At 37.3% G+C, this 17,920-nt stretch overlaps 2 protein-coding genes across 2 annotated transcripts; both read right to left on the bottom strand.

The window, feature by feature from the left end:
- Positions 1 to 227: 227 nt before the first annotated feature.
- LOC306862197 (dihydrolipoyllysine-residue acetyltransferase component of pyruvate dehydrogenase complex, mitochondrial-like) lies at positions 228 to 9,183 on the bottom strand. Its single transcript, XM_079404927.1, has 14 exons — positions 8,708 to 9,183; positions 7,553 to 7,654; positions 7,148 to 7,272; positions 6,687 to 6,834; positions 6,412 to 6,538; positions 5,718 to 5,893; positions 4,946 to 5,093; positions 4,711 to 4,778; positions 4,203 to 4,319; positions 3,984 to 4,091; positions 3,773 to 3,891; positions 2,120 to 2,282; positions 1,696 to 1,832; positions 228 to 1,589 (listed from the first exon to the last, which is right to left on the bottom strand). The coding sequence occupies exons 1-14, from the start codon at positions 8,981 to 8,983 to the stop codon at positions 1,460 to 1,462; spliced, it is 1,944 nt and encodes a 647-aa protein (XP_079261053.1). The 5' UTR covers positions 8,984 to 9,183; the 3' UTR covers positions 228 to 1,459.
- A 428-nt stretch (positions 9,184 to 9,611) lies between these two features.
- zw10 (zw10 kinetochore protein) lies at positions 9,612 to 16,161 on the bottom strand. The gene is made up of 16 exons (XM_079404926.1): positions 15,970 to 16,161; positions 15,074 to 15,208; positions 14,865 to 14,966; positions 14,588 to 14,665; positions 14,166 to 14,325; positions 13,528 to 13,683; positions 13,232 to 13,426; positions 12,222 to 12,358; positions 11,962 to 12,144; positions 11,635 to 11,873; positions 11,453 to 11,524; positions 11,183 to 11,346; positions 10,638 to 10,768; positions 10,376 to 10,507; positions 10,088 to 10,290; positions 9,612 to 9,949 (listed from the first exon to the last, which is right to left on the bottom strand). Exons 1-16 carry the CDS (start codon positions 16,072 to 16,074, stop codon positions 9,826 to 9,828), a joined length of 2,316 nt encoding a protein of 771 aa, XP_079261052.1. The 5' UTR covers positions 16,075 to 16,161; the 3' UTR covers positions 9,612 to 9,825.
- Between the last annotated feature and the right edge of the window lie 1,759 nt (positions 16,162 to 17,920).

Genomic DNA, 17,920 nt, shown 5'->3' with positions numbered 1-17,920 from the left:
GCGGCAGTGTATGTCTACTTTTAAAGTGAAAATTGTGATGCATTTATAAGCATTTGGATTAATCTTGTTTTCAGAACACTCAATATGCTCCTCACATGTGAAGGAAACATGTTCATGACATGAGACTATAAAACACGTTTTTGACATTTACTTCAAACAAATTCTTTCTAATATTATACAATACTATCTATATATCTGCCTAGTTAAAATAAAAGTGGAGAAGAACGTCATAACATAAGATAAAACTTTATGGAATATTATATTCACATTAAGTGATTATCCCTTATAGAAATGTACTGATATGTAAATGATCGTTTGCATGACATGGTAGACCAGTAAAATTACACAAGTAAACTTTATAGAAACATAACAATGTGCAACATATGTCTATTTTGTTTATTCCCTCTCATGTTTTTTTTTTTTCATTTTAAATATTGATTTATAGGTCATATTTTTCCCCTCATGGAAAAAACTCCCAGTTTGTCCTAATTGCACAGACTGCATGTCGAAACAGCTTGAATAAGCCATTTTTTCCCCTACAAGACACAAATATGTATATCCATTCTAGTGTTTTATTCCATTTGTAAACCTTTCTTTTGTTTCTCCATAGGTTTATTTATAACAGCAGTTCACTCCATGAATTGTGCATTATTCATTAAAGAATGACTTGAAAATATAACCACCATTTAAAAAGAAATACCAAGGTGCTATAAACAGGAGCGAAGGCACTAACGTGCTTTGTCTGGAGTGAGAGATGTAATAAATAAAAGTGCCTATATCAAAACTCTGCCCACATATCAAGACGCTGTGAAGGATCATCACACAGTCTCAGTGGAACAACCATCATGAATATGCCAGATATTTACCTCAGGGAGTGACAGTCCAAATGACTACTATACAGCAATACAGAAAATAAACCTATGCACTGAATAATGTGTCATAAATAAATTTAAATTGTAGTCAGACAATATTTGGCACACACATCTCCAGATCTCATCACATTTTTTCTTGTATAGAAAGGATACTCATATTGTGCCAATGAATGTGTCATTGATACATGGAAACAAGTCAAAGCTTGCAGGTACAGACCATGAGACTTGGCCATGGACACATACATCATTCTTTGATCTAATGGCAAACACAGACTTACGGTGCTTGTAACAATATCCCGAAGGAAGATGAAAACCCTTGCATTATCCAGCATTATCTTCTGAAACTACAGAAAATGACCTTAACAATGACTTTTGACTTTGGGTTGAGAGGTTACTTCAGGCTTTAGGAAGCAATGTTGGAAAATACAGTATATGAAAGGGAGTATGTGAGTGATAAGGAAAAAAAAAAGAGGAGAGAGAACCACTTGTTATAATTCCCCAGGGAAAGCATATAACCAATGAGAGAGACCTTTCCAAATCTTAAAGTCCATAGTTTTTTTTTGGGGGGGGGGCTTTAAACTTCCTGCTCACAGGAGCATGGTGAATGGTTTCTCCAGGAACTTGCGGAACTCAGCCAGCCACTGTGCACCAACAGCGCCATCTACCACCCGGTGATCACAGCTCAGAGTCACAGACATCATGCTTGCCACATCAAACCTATGAGACACACAGAAAACACATGCACTGACTGGAGGTTTTAAAAGTGCTATGTATTTTAGTAGGACTGATGGCAAATTAATGTCTCTCTATTTCCCTTGCTCACCCTTTTTCGTTGTCTGCAGGCAGCAGTCTCTTTTCTGAGCCACCCACAGCCAGAATGCAGGCTTGAGGAGGGTTAATGATAGCTGAAAAATGCTTGATGCCATACATGCCCAAATTGGAAATAGTGAAGGTGCCACCCTATGAAAATCAAGAATGTTTGCTTTGAAAAAAACAAACAAGTAATGCCTTTTTATATACATAAAACATTTTATAGCTATATAGCTGTATACATACACATAGATCGTTTATTATGTTAGTTTGTGGTCAGAAAGGCTGACCAAAAAAATATATATATTAAATTTATGGTTATTTAAATTTAACAATTTAAGTTTCAAACGTTAAGAAAGGTGGTACAGGTTATTTCAAAACATCACAGCATAAAATAATTATTTCTGATATCTTAATAGACCACCTAAAACACTCACCTGGAATTCGTGCGGTTGTAGTTTTCCCTCTCGTGCTTTAGCAGCTAATGTAGCTACATCTTTGCTGATAGTAGCAAGACCCTTAATATGAGCATTAAATACAATGGGAGTGATTAGACCCACAGGCGTACTGACTGCGACACTAACATCCACCACGTGATTTCTGTGCAGAGAGAAAAAAAGCACTTGATTTTGCTGCAATTTCAATGTCACATCAGTTACTTTACATTAGGGGTGGGCGATATGGAAAAAATATCATATCACAATTTTTTTTTTTTTTTTTTTTTTTTTATATCACGATTTTATCACGATTCTTTGTCATGTTGGTTTTACTATTTTGGTTTTATAAGTTGTCTGAGCATTACAGCCAAACTAGAAAGACAAAGCCTTTCAAGGTAACAAAAAACAAACAAAAAAAGACATGGCAGATATTTAGGCCAAAGTGGGCGAAGATAAAAATCTTTGTCATTATTTTATCTTTCTTATTAAAAAATAAAAACAAAGATACACATTAAATACACATAATATACAAATAAAACAAACAGTGTTTTATTTTCAGGTACAATAGGTGTATTTAGCAGAGCATTCAATGAAATTGAATGAACAAATATAAAAATAAAACACTAGATAGACTGATTCCTAAAGCAACTGTATTAAAGTTTTTCAGTCAAGAATAGTGAGTGATTTTTCTCCTTGCGTTTTGTTGTTTTGTTAACGTTAAATGAATAGTTCCCCCAAAAATAAAAATTATGTCATATTTCTGTCATAATGTTTTATTTTTATACCATCATTTACTCAAAGTTGTTTTAAACCTGAATGAGTTTCTTTCTTCTGCTGAACATAAATGCTATTTTGAAGAAGGTGGGAAACCAAACAGTTGCTGGTCCTCAGTGACTTCCATAGGATTTTTCTTTCCTACGATCAAAGTCAATGTAGACCAGCAACTGTTTGGTTACCCTCATTCTTCAAAATATCTTCTTTTGGGTTCAGCACAAGAAATTAATAGAAGTTTGGGACAACATGTGAGTGAGTAAATATTATGACAGAAATTTTATTTTAGGGTGAACTATCCCTTTAATGACAGTCAACAGCACGTTTAGTGTCCTGTCCCTTTAAGACCTGCATGCATCTAATATACAAGCACGCATCCGTTTCTCTCTTACCTATTTACTTTTATTTTAGAGATAACCAACTCAGTCTGTATGTAAACCTTGTGTGTTTTGACAGTATTAGCGCAAAAGATAAGTTAGTTGAGTAATCAGGCGCTGTTAGACAGGCTTTTTAGTGTGCGTGCTTCAGGTGTATGCGCTCAGAAAAAGCGCACGTCAGACCAGCGCGCGAATGAAACATTTAACTTGCAAGGCTTGTGTGCAAATAATGTACTTTTGCGATCGCGAATAAGTGCAGTGTCATGTCAGAGTAACTCTACTGCTGTATGTCGTGTTGTACAGTAGAGAGACGGAGGAGCCAGAACTGTATTTGACATAATGTGTGTTGTAGCACGATACTACGACATTTCTTCAAAAGCAGATCGTGGAGACATTTTTATCGTCCACGATCAAAAATCGTCATATCGCACACCCCTACTTTACATTTACTGATAATTGCCCTCAAATGATTAAGAGACGATTTGCATTGTGGGAGTCCACTCACTGTCTGATGACTGTGTCCATCCAGGAGGAGTTGGCCTCTGGCACCTTTAAACAGGCCAGAGCCGAGGCCTTGATGATGAAGTCATTGACCGAGAGTTTGATGTTATCCGCTTTCACCTCCTGATCATGAGGAAAAGGTACAGTCTAAATTAGGAATACTATAAACTGGAGTTCACTATCATGTCATGCTCATGTGAAATGAGTTCACTTACAGCATTGAGTTCTTTCCTGAGTTCAAGAACTTGGTCCATGTTTACATCGACAGACAAATAATAGTGAGGAATAGTCTGCTTCGACTGCATCAACCTCTGGGCAATCACCTAGATAGCACGGCAGTAAAGAGACAGGCAGGAAACAGAGCATTATGGGTAACAAAAGCCTTCATGTATGCATAGAGAATATAAAGTGGTTTCTATGGTCAGTGGACTCACTCTGCGGATGTTGCTGATAGGGGTGTCTGTGAAGGTTCCTGTAGGCACAGCAGCAAAAGCAGGGGCGGCTGGAGGGCTGGGTGTGGGTGCAGCAGGGGTAGGAGAAGCAGCTGGTGTCTGGCAGTATCCAACAGAATTTTTTGTAAAAGAATGAGCATAAAAGATGAAAAAGAATGACTTTTACACTCCATTTGTACTACTATAAAAAAATACAATACACCGAGATGTATTTTTTGCTCCTAATAACTTTACTACATTACAGGAATCTACAGACTTGCAGGGCATAAGTGCCATTTATTTATGCCCTGAATTTTATTTGTCAACAGTCAACTGCATGAAATGTAAGATGAGGTACAGGTCTGGTGGCAGGGCCAGTGCGTTAACTGCATTATCAAATATTTTAACTGTGTTATTTTTTCATAACTGATTAATTAAGTTAAAGCGTTAAACTGACAGCCCTAATAAAAACAACATTTGTTGGATCTGGTTGCATCAGAATTTTACTTACAGGAGTGGGCTTAGGTGGAACGAAACTGTCAATATCTTTCCTGCTGACTCTTCCGTCTGGTCCAGTTCCTATGGACACAGTAGTAGCATATTCCCATTTCAGTCAATGTCACTTATGAACCACCCATAAATGATACAAGTAAAATGATAAAGTAACACTAATGTCACTAGCGCCAGAAAGACATCTCCTATACAAAGGACAGTAACTGACAGTATTCAAGTGAAATTGCTCCTACCTGTGACTTGGGCGATGTCAATTCCCTTCTCGGCAGCCAGTTTCTTGGCTAGAGGACTGGCAAACACCCTACCCTTCCTAGGAGCAGCAGGAGCGGCTGGAGCAGCGGCAGGTGCTGGGGTGGGAGCTGCTGGAGCTGGTGTGGCCACCTGAGCAGTGTGGTACAGTTTTAAGTTATATATGTAAACCACCTACTAAAATTATTTCTTTTTGGTTAGATTAGATATTCAAAATTCTGAGTTATAAAACAGATTAGAACACGTTATGTTTGTTGTGGGTTGTTGTAACTGTAGTTTAGCAGTTAGTGCACATGCTAACTATAACAACATCAATTAGTACATAGCTATATAATAATTTTTAAATAAAATATCTTAATATCTTTCAAAAATTTGTTGTACAGCCACTCCCACAAAACTGGCATGGCATGATCACAGAATTTCAAAACACCTCAAATATTTCAAAATGACCTTTCACTTTTAGTCATAGCATGACACTGTTGATATTACATTGGCAGTATAACATGACCTTGATTTTCCTCACAGCAGCCTTTAGGTGGCCGCATAAAAAGTATATTGCATTACATGTGACATGTTGCTCTTGTCAATCAAAGTGCTGTTGCAACTCAAAGTGAACAATAAATGATTGCTGTTAATGTTTACTGATGTTAAAAAAAAATCCCAATCTTTTAATCAACAGCATTAACTGTGCATAATCAACCTTAGTAAAAATTACATTAACAATAGAGGTCCTGTAGAAATGTCAGAGCTCTTTACCGGTGTGGGAGCGGGAGGCGGGCTTGTAGCCACCCCTGTCTCTACATAGTCAGCAAACGCACTTATGTCGGATTCCTTTTCCACAATGATGCAGAGAGGAGTGCCGAGGGGAACATCCCTGGTGCCCTCAGCAATCAATATCTTAGCCAGGTAACCCTCCTCCTGTACCTCAAAACCTGAAAATCACAGGAAGAAATGACTTTACATGAAGTTGTTAATGTAGACACAGTACATTTCTTTAAATCTGGTTTATACATATGCATTTGACTGTGTCTGAATATATAATGTATTCATATATAAATACACAATACCATTCAAAAGTTTGGGGTCTGAAGGATCGTGTGAAACTGAAGACTGGAGTAATGATGCTGAAAATTCAGCTTTGCCATCACAGAAATAAATTGCATTTTAAACTGTAATAATATTTCACAGTATTACAGTTCTTTACTGTATTTTTTATCAAATAATTGCAGCCTTAATGAGACTTCTTTAAAAAAAACATTCAAAAATTTTTACAGACTCCAAACTTTTGAACGGCAGCATATAAATAATGCTGTAACCACTGTTGATCAATGACCAAATCTGCCAAACCTAAATATGTGATTACAGCCATATACCTATAAAAAAAAATCACCATTTCCATAATTAGAAATTGTTGTCAATATGTTTAAAGGCAAAATAATTTACAATTTACCGATTGTTGCTTTATCCGTCTCGATTTCAGCCAGCAGGTCTCCCTCACCGAGTTTCTCACCCACCTTCTTCTCCCAACGCTGCACGATGCCCATAGTCATGGTGGGGGAGAGAGCTGGGAGAAGAATCTAATGAAAGCATGACAGAAAGTCAATAATAGCATGTAATAACATGCTTGCTTATGCTTAAACCGGCCGGCCAATCACTCAAATATTTTTAATTCAGAATTAGTAATTCAGTTTGTATTCATTTTCATATTTGGTCAACATCTCATACCTTCATGTGAGGTGGGTAGGAGCTTCCAGGGACTTGTGGCGAAGCAGGAGCAGCAGCAGGTGCTGCTGGAGGGGGAGGGGCAGGTGCAGGGGCGGAGCTAGCAATTTTATCCAATGTAAGGTCCTTAAATGCAGGGATGAGGTCAGGACTAAAGGTCAAAGTATAGATGTATATTAGGAGGGAAAATATCAAACATACATTCTATTTCACACACAGATATCAAACATGCAACTTTATGCTTCCAAGATCAAGACACAGAATCATTATGTACATCACTAAGCCCTTTTTTATGATTCACCGTTTCTCTGTGGTACCACAAAATTGATAGGAAAGTTTCCTTTCAACAGTTCAAGAATGACAAATTTTCACCATCATTTTATATTAAGGACATTATGTATACAGCAAACAGCAGATCTTATGATGTTCTGTATCTTGGCAGTACAGGTAAATATTATGCTTACCTGTCAACTGTAATACAAATGACAGCTCCAATGGGCACATCTCTTGTACCCTGGGGGACCAAAATTTTGGCAAGGTAGCACTCCTCCAGCATTTCAAATCCAACCGTAGCCTTGTCTGTTTCAACCTGAGCAAATCAAAACAGAATAGGTAGAATTCAGAATTATACCATGGGGCTGTGGAGGGTTTGATCTGATTGGTTGACAGACGTCCTAGGGAGCCATGCTCCATGCCGTGGCCTCATTAAAATATCAGATGTACAAAATTCAAATGAAAAAATTCAACAGATTATTATGTACTTAATCTTGTCATCACTATAAAACAATTAAGTGTAATTTTAAAATCTGAATATTGATAATAGGAGTCTGTGGCTTTGTCATGTTGGTTAAAAGCTGAATGTGCCTCACCTCAGCAATCAAATCTCCCTCATTGATTTTGTCACCTTCTTTCTTCTCCCAGCGTGCAATAGTGCCCATCTGCATAGTGGGGGATAAAGCGGGTAGTTCCACCTGTAACAGAATGAATTAGGTTAAATTAACAGAAAGTTGTGAGCATTTCGCATGAATGACTATACATTTTTCTCATAGAACATAATACATTAACATTTAGAAGTTTGGAGTGTTTAAGAGTAACAATGACTTCTAATCTGGTTGATCACGTAACACTAAAGACTGAAGTAATGGCTGTTGAAAATTCAGCTTTAATGTCACAGGAATAAATTACATTTTAAAATACATTCAAATAGAAAACAGTTTTTTTAGATTGTTACATTTTTGTACAATATTACATTTTTAATGCATTTTTGACTGAATATATGCAGCTTTGGTAAGAATAAGAAACTTATTTTGGGATAATTAAAAATAACTATTAAACTTTTTTATAATTATTTATAGTTTTTTGTAGTGTTAATGATATGCATTGAAATGGTACTTCAACAGTTCTGTTGTTGTTTACTGTGATGTAAGATCATGTTATTCAGGACTTCCACAACATCCAAATAATGAATTTCCATGACTTCTACCTGCTTTTTCTTTTTAAATGAGGTTTTTTATTATTTTATGGAGATTGGACTCACAATTTCAAGCTGATAAAATGGTTTAGAGCTGAGTATTAATGTATAATCATTATGGAAATTAGCACTTTTCTTATAATTTAATTATTTTCTAAGCATGGAAATCTATGACTGTGGGCACAGTTTTATCAAGACATCTACTAAGAAACTGTTATGCTGTCTCGTGAGATAGCATGCTTCATACAGGCATGTCAACAAGGACCTCTGACAGCTCACAGAATTCATGACATAAATATAACTACAGCCCTGCTTTAGCATCCTGAAGGTGACACCAACAGAAGAAACGCAGTGATGCACTATACCAATACTCCGTGCATAATTTTATTCTCCCTCATGTTTTCCAAATCTGTGCGACTTAATTTATTCTGGAGCACAAAAAGAGATAACAGATGGCACAATGAAGGTGAACGATGACTTTGTATTCCAATGAAAAAAAGCAAGTCACACCGGGGTGGAAGCACATAATAATATTAGTTAGCCTTTAGCTTACCTTCTGATGTGGTGGCAGACTATACACTCGCATGCTTTGACTGAAACTAGCCGCCTGGCTTCGCAAGACCCATGATCTGTTAGTGAGGATGCTGTTAAACACACGTCGACCATGACACAGGGTCCGGGTCCGGGCCGGGACACTGGAGTGGTATCGCTTGAGATGATGGCATGATAGCGGTCCGGATCGTGGACTAGCAGCAGCAGCAGGGCCCGACAGGACACTGGGCCGGGTGAGCCTGGCAGATGGACGCACTCGCAGCGCTAAACGCAACATTTTGAACGTGATGACCTCTGTAAAACTACGCTGGATTTGAGTAAGGCCACTCTGGTATCAGAATATCTGACACCTGTGCTAGAAGTGGCGGTCTGTTCCCCCAAAACGTACCACACAACCTCACTTTCCAATGACCTCCCAACTCCAAAACATCCCACTTTACGACAGTCTCCTTCGCTTCGTACTCCTGGTGACGCACCAGGGTTGCCAGATACTTTCTTGCATGTACAAAACCTTCCTTTTAAAATAATGTTGATCACAAATAACTGATAAATACGAAGTGCTTAACATGGACATCCTTCACTTAACAGCTGGAGATTATGAAGTTATATAGGTGAGTATTTTATTGAACAGATGTATTATTATGAGGGACTGGGAGATTGTAATTGTAAATACATGGCAACCTTCAAGCTGTCAAAACCGGTGTCGTAAACTGTCAAGCAAGCGCTGACGTAAAAGTGCCAAGTAAAAGTTTAACTATGCACACCTCCCATTGCTAATGTATTGAGACTAAAATTAATATAGTTAACCCTCCTATATTCTTAGCCTTTAATTTATCCATAAATAAAACGTATTCTCCCCTCCCTCGTGTCGTTTCAACTCCATAGACTTTCACAGAACTCAAAATAAATCGAAAAACTTTACACAGTCTAAAACAAGACTATGCACTTGCTGCATTTTATTGATGTATTTTTCAAGTATTAATTCATACACTGACAAAAGGGCAAACTGATAAGAGAGTAGGCATGTGCTTAGAAAAGCATTTATTGTAATGCATCTTTCAGCAAAATAGAAAAATATTGAATACATTATATGTAATTTTGGATTGGTATTTTGGCTGTTTATTTGATGATTTTAGCGAGGGCTGCTGCTCGTCTCTCGGTGTTCTTGAACAGGGCTCGAATAAGGCTCTTCATCTCATTACAGGAGAACTCCACTGCCAGAGGTCCTTTCCCTTCTGCCCACCTAAATAAAGAAGAAAAAAGCTCCAATTAAATCTATGAACTCGATACATAATCCTAAAAAATTTAATGAAAAGCTAATAAAGGAATTACAGACAAGATCCCATAAAATGAACTATATATAAAAGATTAAAAGTATCACCTGTCCACGATCTCCTGTAGATTAGCATTTAGCACCATGGAGATCTCTTTTAAGGTCATCCATTTCTTTACATAGACTGGAACCTCTTCTTGATATTTCTTGTTCTTGTTTTCATCTGGCAATGGATTGAACACCAGAGGCCCTTCTTCTATGATGGTTTGACACAGTGTTCGCAGTCGCTCACCATCCACGTTAGAGATGTCCTGGAATGAGAGCATTAGGTTTACACCTCAAACAGTTAAGTGGTGCCACTAAAAACAATAGCAGCAGCATTATGTATTGCCTTACCTCCAACATCATAATTTTGTTAATCAGCTCTGATATTGCAGTATTGAGGAGAGTCCCCATGGCTTTGCAGTATATGTTCACAGGCAAGACATCTTGCCAAACTTTTCCCAACCTCCTCAGCTGATGAATTACCTAAAATAAACAATAGCAATTAAACATCAGTGACAAGCACTCAATGCAAAAATATGCTTATATACTGGTATCTAAAATACAAGTTCTACTGTTTATTCAAGGACAGTGAACTTGTGGTGTTTGAACATACTTGTCTGATAGCCTTGCTGGCTACAGAGTAATTGTCTTCATCATCCAAGTTGGAGAAGTTACGTGCAGTGGACAGTCTCTCCAACATCTCAGCTTTTTGAACGTTCATTTGTGCCACAAAGCACTGAGCACCTTGTTTAAAAACAGTGAGAAAAAACATTAAAATAAGCATCTCATCTTGAAAATTGCCATGTACACTAATGTTCAAAAGGTTGGGTTTGGTAAGATTTTTTTTTTTATCTCTTATGCTCACCAAGGCAGCATTTATCTGATCAAAAATACAGTATGAACAGTAATATTGTGAAATATTACTACAATTTAAAATCACTTTTCTATTTGAATGCGTTTTAAAATGTGTTTGAATTTATTCCTGTGAAGACAAGGCTGAATCCTTCAGAAATCATTCTAATATACTGTTTGGTATAGTTTAATTTTTAAATGTATAATATACTGAATTGTAATGCATTTTTAATTGTAATGCTGAATAAAAGTATTCATTTCTTACTGGCCAAATTGAACAGTATCAAAATGTCAGTGTGCCCTCACCAAGTCTTCTGAAGCCTGGGACCAAGTCTACAAAATAAGCCACTCCATCTTTCAAAGGAAGTTGAGGTTTAAATTGAAAACCCAAGGTTAAAAGGTGGTGAGCGATGAACATGCAGTTATTGTGTTGAATTGCAGCCAAGTGAGGCAACTTCAGGAAGTTGTCCCTAAATTATGAAAACAGAATCGCATTATAAAAAAAAATTAAAAATAAATAAAAAAAAAAAAAACACCAAGAATACTGCTATTTAAAAAAATTACATTACAGCTTACTTGTGATATGTAGGCACAACATCATAGAATAGGTGAAAAATGTTTCGGACTGTGTAGAAAAGCTGGACTGCACTGCAAAAAAAAATATATATATTTTAAGAAGTTCAGCAATTACAGCTTCCACATGGACATATAAACACAGTATCTGCTTAATTGTAGTGTCTGTAATGTCTGCTACGTACCACTGGGAGGAGCTACCCACCGCCTCAGACAGAGTTTGTATGGCAAGCTCCAGGAGCTGCTGCACTGACTCACTAATGCGACACACAGGTAGGCACAGAGTGTTGGGACTCAGCTGCTTCTCGTTTTCCAGGCTCTGCTGATCGTAACGGGCACTTTTCTTACTAGACTCCTTCCTCTCCTTCTCTCCTCCACTGGGACTTGGTAGTTTAGGGATAGAGAGTTTATACTCTGGAGTGATCTGGATGAGAAGAGCATATATATATAGAAGCCTGTAATTAAAATCTTTTATAGCTTAATTAACATTAGATAATTTGAAGAGGTCTTACTTTCACTGTGTTGTGCATCTCAGATGTCATGAGCTTCCGTGCAGCCACAATGACATCTTGGCATTTTTTGCTTGCGAAGTGGCAGTTGATGTTCCTGGCATATTTTAAGAGGTCCGTTGAGTCCCCTGCAAGGTAGCCCATTTCTTTCAGACTGCTTTCGAAATCTTCTGTCTGTTTAATGACCTGAGAATACAATTGAATATTGTATTACAAAGAATGCTGCACAGTTGTCATATGCTAACAGATCCTTGCAGCCTTACCTCACCATACTCAGCTAGCTGACTACTGTTAGCCGGTATGGAATGAACCAGGCATTCACGAATGATGCATTCAGACATCTCCTCCCATATCAGGTCTCCTAAAATCTCAGACACTTTCTTTTCATCTATAGACACATCTGAAGAAAGAAAAATGAAACCCCATCATCAGCCTACTTCAAACTTTTCCAAGACCACTTGTTAGACAAAGTGATATAGAAGTGTATAAAACAGAGTTGCATTTTATGCCTGACCAATAATAACATGCATACAGCACCATAACACAGAATGAAACAAACACAGACACTTGTGCATGCTAGAACACACCTGATTGGTTCTAGTATTGTGTGATGTTTACCATGTGTTATTTGCTCTACCTTTGTGTGTTTTCAGAGGCGCCATTTTGGAGAGTATCCACTGAACGTATACGATGTATGCAGCTACACACGGAAATGTTTTCATTCAGATCAAAGCGTACACAACGTAAACAACGGATCCGTGTGGCGCAGCTGACACAGAACAGCATACGCTGTTTGCGTTCAGTGGATAATCTCCAAAATGGCGCTTGGGTGACACAGAGACGACGAATTGTTGAATAAAGTCATTATTTTTGTTTTCTTTGCACACAAAAAGTATTCTCGTAGCTTTGTAAAATTATGGTTGAACCACTGATGTCACATGGATTACTTTAAAGATGTCCTTGCTACGTTTCTGGACCTTGCTCGTGCTAGTATCCTTGCTGTCTATGGGAGGGTCAGAAAGCTCTCGGAATTCATCAAAAATATCTTTATTTGTGTTCCGAAGATGAACGAAGGTCTTACATGTTTGGAATGACATGAGGGTGAGTAATTAATGACAGAATTTTCATTTTTGGGTGAACTAACCCTTTAATAATTAATACTGCATTTTATTTTATTTTTTTTATAATTTAGTGATCACACAAGACCCCTTAGCATAGTGTACACATTGTAATTATTAGTCATGACTACAATGTCTGTCACCAAAAAACATACCAAAAAGGTGTTCATGTAGTGTTTTCAGCACGGTGAGCACTTTGGTATAAACCTGGCTGGGATCAGGATGCTCTGCTTTGGTTTCTGTACACTGCAGGCTCAAGACAGCGCCCTGCTCCGGCTGACTGTTCACTTCCACCACCAACGAGGGGTATATGATCAGAGGCTTCAGCATGTACTTAAACAACACTTGCCCTAAAGGATTGACAGAGTCAGGCAGTCAACTAACAGACAAAAAATGTGCACAAATCGACCTAGAGGTACAAATGGGCTGTAACGCCAAAACTTATTCTTACCAAAGAGTTTAATCTTTTTATGAAGCTCTCCTTGAATGGAGAGGGCTTGGAGAATGCTGGGGAGAAGGGCATGTGGGACAGATTCATCTCCCTTAGATCCTCCTCTGTTCAAATGAAGTGCTGTCTTCAGGAAGGACTTCACACTAGTGAGCTCAGCTGAGAAAAAAACAAAAATAGAGATAAAAACTAATTAGATCACCAAACAGAGACAGAATGTTCTTAAAGATACCATTTTTTCTTGTCAGATACCAACAAAAGAGCTTTTCTTCTGTATTGTGACGTATATCAGAGTGAAACTCATTATTGAAAGAAAAAAAAAATTGTAGGCTGGGGACTTCCATTGGTTCAATCCATTGATTGTTAATTGGAGGCAGATCTGATTTTGAGTTTGCAGTCGATAACAAGAGACGGACAGGTTTAAGCGAACTAAATGATTGGAGAGATCCGGCATTTACCACCAGAGACAAAGTCTGTCCTTTCACTGAAAGACTGAGATATGACATTTGAAACAAAAGTAAAAAAAAAAAAAAAAAAAAAAGGAAACATTCATGTTTGAATTGGTCACAATAAGATCAACAACATGTTCCAGAGAGTGTGAATTTTCATTTCATGCCAGCTTTAAAGTACAATATAGTTACTTTTAGTGGAAGGAAGTTTCCAGACTGCCAGTTTCTGCCACTCTTCCCCAAGGTGGTAGATGAGATTCTCTCTCTGTATTGTGATCTCTGAGCTGAGGGCATGAACTAAAGGCAGCTCTGAGTCTTTCCAGGCTTTCAGGGCATCGACACTAGTTCGTGCCTGTATAAAGCAAGTAGGAATATGTGATTAAGACATTGTATAGTAATTCATAGGGCTGTTAATCGACCAAAATGCTATTCAAATTAATTACATGATATGCTAATAAATTAATACAATTTGGGGAGATGTCGAAATGGATGAGGAAAAAAAATGAGCCCTCATTTTTTAATAATTAAAAATAAAATATACAATTAATTAATAAACCTGTTAAATTCAAAGGGTGGTAATATGATGAATTAATTTATTGTTGAACGTGACTGACCTTTCCATGTTGCTTGGCTGCAACCACATAGTTTTTTTCCAGCAAGGCCCTGTGATACTCCTCTATTGCCGTGTCAAACTATAAGAGCATATCAAAATAACGAGATTATGTTTCTGTTACACAAACCATGTGCCCTTAACGGATGTAAACAGGCAATTTACTGTGAACTGTTCTTACACAATCAATTGCATTACAAGAATGCACATGCTTTAAATCATAAGTCTAGCTTTATGGTTAGAAAATCCTCTAATCCTATAGAAAATGCTAGTAGCATTACCTCTTGGAGATGCTGGAGTAGGTCTATAACTGCAGTGTTTTTCTCTAGCTGCTGTTTAAGCTTAGCATACTCTGTTACGGCATCATGAAGGTTCTGCTGAACCTGTAAATGCAAACACTTAGTTTACATGCTAAACTACTATAAATGTCACTTTTTTAAAAAATGTTCACTGACGCATAATTGCTTTCTAATAGTAACATAAAAGGTACCTCATTCTCAATGCAGCTTTTTAATAAATCAATGTCTTTGGAAACTGATTCAACCTGGTCCAAAAGCTCCTCTGCTCCCTCCATACTGGGCATAAACTCAATATATTTCTTATTTATCATGTCTGTAACCTCTTCCTGTACGGAGAAAAAGATATGAGGTTAAAACTCCGACAAAGAAACATACAACAGTAATAAATACAAGCTTAAATACAAAAAGGGTTTTGATATAAATGGAGATCAGCGTTATATTTCTTCACTATTAAATAAGGATAAACAAACTTATCTCTCAAATTCAGATAACAAATATGAATAAGACATTTCATTTGATAGATTTAATTACATTACAAAAAGCTCTGAATGTGATGATCTCGTTAGACACAAATCCCTAAACATAATCAAGAATAAAACACAAAAAGGCAAGCTTGATGGGTAAAAATATGAACCCAGACAGCCATGCTTATCGGTGTTAACACTGTCTCAAGACTGGAAAGAACACAATGTTGCGTAAAATGAGACTAATAACATGTAATCTGTTTAAAGTCAAGAGCTCAGACTGGCACTGACACGTCATCCATTCAATGTCACATCAATAGCGCTTTATTCTCGATTAAAACATGAATTAACAAAGCGTTCATTGTCCAGCGAAGTTCACTAACGTTACACGTTTGTTATTCTTAAATGACCTCATATGTCATGAGAGGAGCGTTAGCCGCACTTTGGTTAACGGTCGATCAATGTAACGTTATGCTAACATTAGTACCAAAGAGTCGGTGTGCAAACAAACAAAATAATCGCATTTGAAGTATTGAATTTAACAGTAATTATTTTTTACCGTCAAGTTAACTCGGTTTTATCGGGGTCTGACAGCTGCTAGCTAACTCAACTACACTGTTTACCTTCGTTTCTTCCACCTTCCGGGACAGTTTGGAGATTTTGCAGGCGAGGTCATCTTTCTCCAGTTTTCCTGAGCTGGCGAGCACTTCTGTCACAAACGACGACATGACGGTAACGGGTAGACGACTGAACGCAAGAGAGTTTACCTCTTCATGCCACGACCCGCCATTCCGCGCGCTAGGGATGCTGGGAGTCTGTCTGTTGGAGGAAAAAACAAAGCTGTAGTTGATTTTAAAAAAAGGGGGCGCGGTTAGAAATGCCCGCTTGCTGCCCAGCGAGTTGCTTTTAAACTTTAAAACGAGGTCATTCGGTCATTTTATTAGGCCAGGTTATAGTTAAAAAAACAAAACAAAAAAAAAAACACCTTGCTATGTGCACTGTGCTAGATTCACTGAGACTGGTCACAGCACTTGTATATTGTTGCTCTCTCGTTGGTCTGATTGCTTCTACTTTGGAAGTCGCTTGGGATGAAAGCATCTGCTAAATGACTAAATGTAATGTAATGTAAAAAATAAAGTTTAGACATCAAAAGATTGAATTTGGGTGACATTATTGTTTGTGAAATATAGAGGGATAACAGATTTTGATTACCTCTACTTCTTCCCTGCTGGATTTGGTGACCCTGCTGTATGTGTGAAGCTATTCACATCAGACCGAGATGGTTTTTTTGTGTGTCTTTGTGTGACATTACCGCTATAGTGTGTGAAATACAGAGGGGTAACCTCCGATATTGCAGTGTATGAATTTTTAGCATGTCCTCCCTGAAAAATAATTTATCACAAAACTGACAAATGTTAAAAAAAAAAAAATACAAAGGGTTGGAACTCTTGACAATATTCCCAAAACTTCTAAGTGCTGTCAACTGTAATTCTTTTTTTGTGTAATTGGATGAACCATCAGAAGAACAGAGATCTAACAACCCTGAGGCTTCTTTCTTTCTATTCCATCAAGGATGACAATCATCTCAATCTGAGGCATTTTCAAAGACCCTTGTGTCCCCAAAAATAGTTTTTATTCACTGTAATTATTATATAAGTTTTCATCATGCTCACATATGGCAGTGTATACTGAAGACCAGAACCCTCTTCTGTGGCCTAGAGATCTAGCAAACATGCAATCATCCAATTAGCACATCAGTAATTGAACCAATGCATAATGTTTATCTTAAATTACACATTATTAGCATGTGTAATACTGCATTTTAAGTAAATGAGCATTGTGCCAATGACTCTATAGTCAATTATCTTGTGTGAGCACTGGACATTGAGCTTTCGCTCTCTGCCACCTTCACTGAGCACCTATTCTCTAAAGCTATTCAGTTACCGATGGAGCTGTACCATAACAGACAGTAGGTGCCTTCTTCCTGAGGACAGAAGATAGCTATTGTAAGATTATTAATTGTATGTATTACCGAGACAAATTAAACTAAAAGAATATTTGTAAAACAGTTCTGACTCTAAATTTTTATTGGAGGAATAAATTAGCTGTTATACACTCAGCTGTGGCCACAGTTCTATATTAATGCACTATGCCTCTTCGGCAACCATAAACAGAATATTATTATTAATAAATTTAATTGGTTTCTTTTATATGTTTGTCGTCTAATATAAAAAGCCTCTTCATTTTCTGTATTGGCAGTGTAATCCTGATAAGACTGTATAATGACAATGTTTGTGAAACTTAACCAGATGGCTGCAGTGCATCTTATCTTTCTTATATACTTCACATGTAGCCTTAGAAGACCACAATCCACTGTGCAGTGCAGCATTTTGTTGTATCAACACAATCACGGCCGTGTTTGAATTCTAATTAAACTCAGGAGATTATGTCTGATTCTCTAAATTAATACAAGGAGGAGAAGACTTAGAAGTGTTGTGGTGATGCATTTTAGAAGATCTTTTTCTGACGATTTAATACAGATGTATGAAAGATGTACAACTGTCTTCATTAACT

The sequence above is a fragment of the Barbus barbus genome, assembly GCF_936440315.1.
Source record: "Barbus barbus genome assembly, chromosome: 43".
Lineage (NCBI taxonomy): Eukaryota > Metazoa > Chordata > Actinopteri > Cypriniformes > Cyprinidae > Barbus > Barbus barbus.
This window is presented reverse-complemented; position numbering and strand designations above follow the sequence as displayed.

Bases quoted from the DNA above. Each gene is read 5' to 3' on its own strand.
- zw10 (XM_079404926.1), bottom strand. From the start codon at position 16,074: ATGTCGTCGTTTGTGACAGAAGTGCTCGCCAGCTCAGGAAAACTGGAG. The intron at 13,684-14,165 runs GTAACTATATTG...TTTTTTTCTCAG, and splicing joins GAAACTTCCTTCCACTAAAA to CTGAGCTCACTAGTGTGAAG. The intron at 10,769-11,182 runs GTGAGGGCACAC...TTTTTAAACAAG, and splicing joins CCCAGGCTTCAGAAGACTTG to GTGCTCAGTGCTTTGTGGCA.
- LOC306862197 (XM_079404927.1), bottom strand. From the start codon at position 8,983: ATGTTGCGTTTAGCGCTGCGAGTGCGTCCATCTGCCAGGCTCACCCGG. The intron at 4,092-4,202 runs GTGAGTCCACTG...CGTGCTATCTAG, and splicing joins CTATCAGCAACATCCGCAGA to GTGATTGCCCAGAGGTTGAT. The intron at 1,833-2,119 runs GTGAGTGTTTTA...TGATTTTCATAG, and splicing joins TACAACCGCACGAATTCCAG to GGTGGCACCTTCACTATTTC.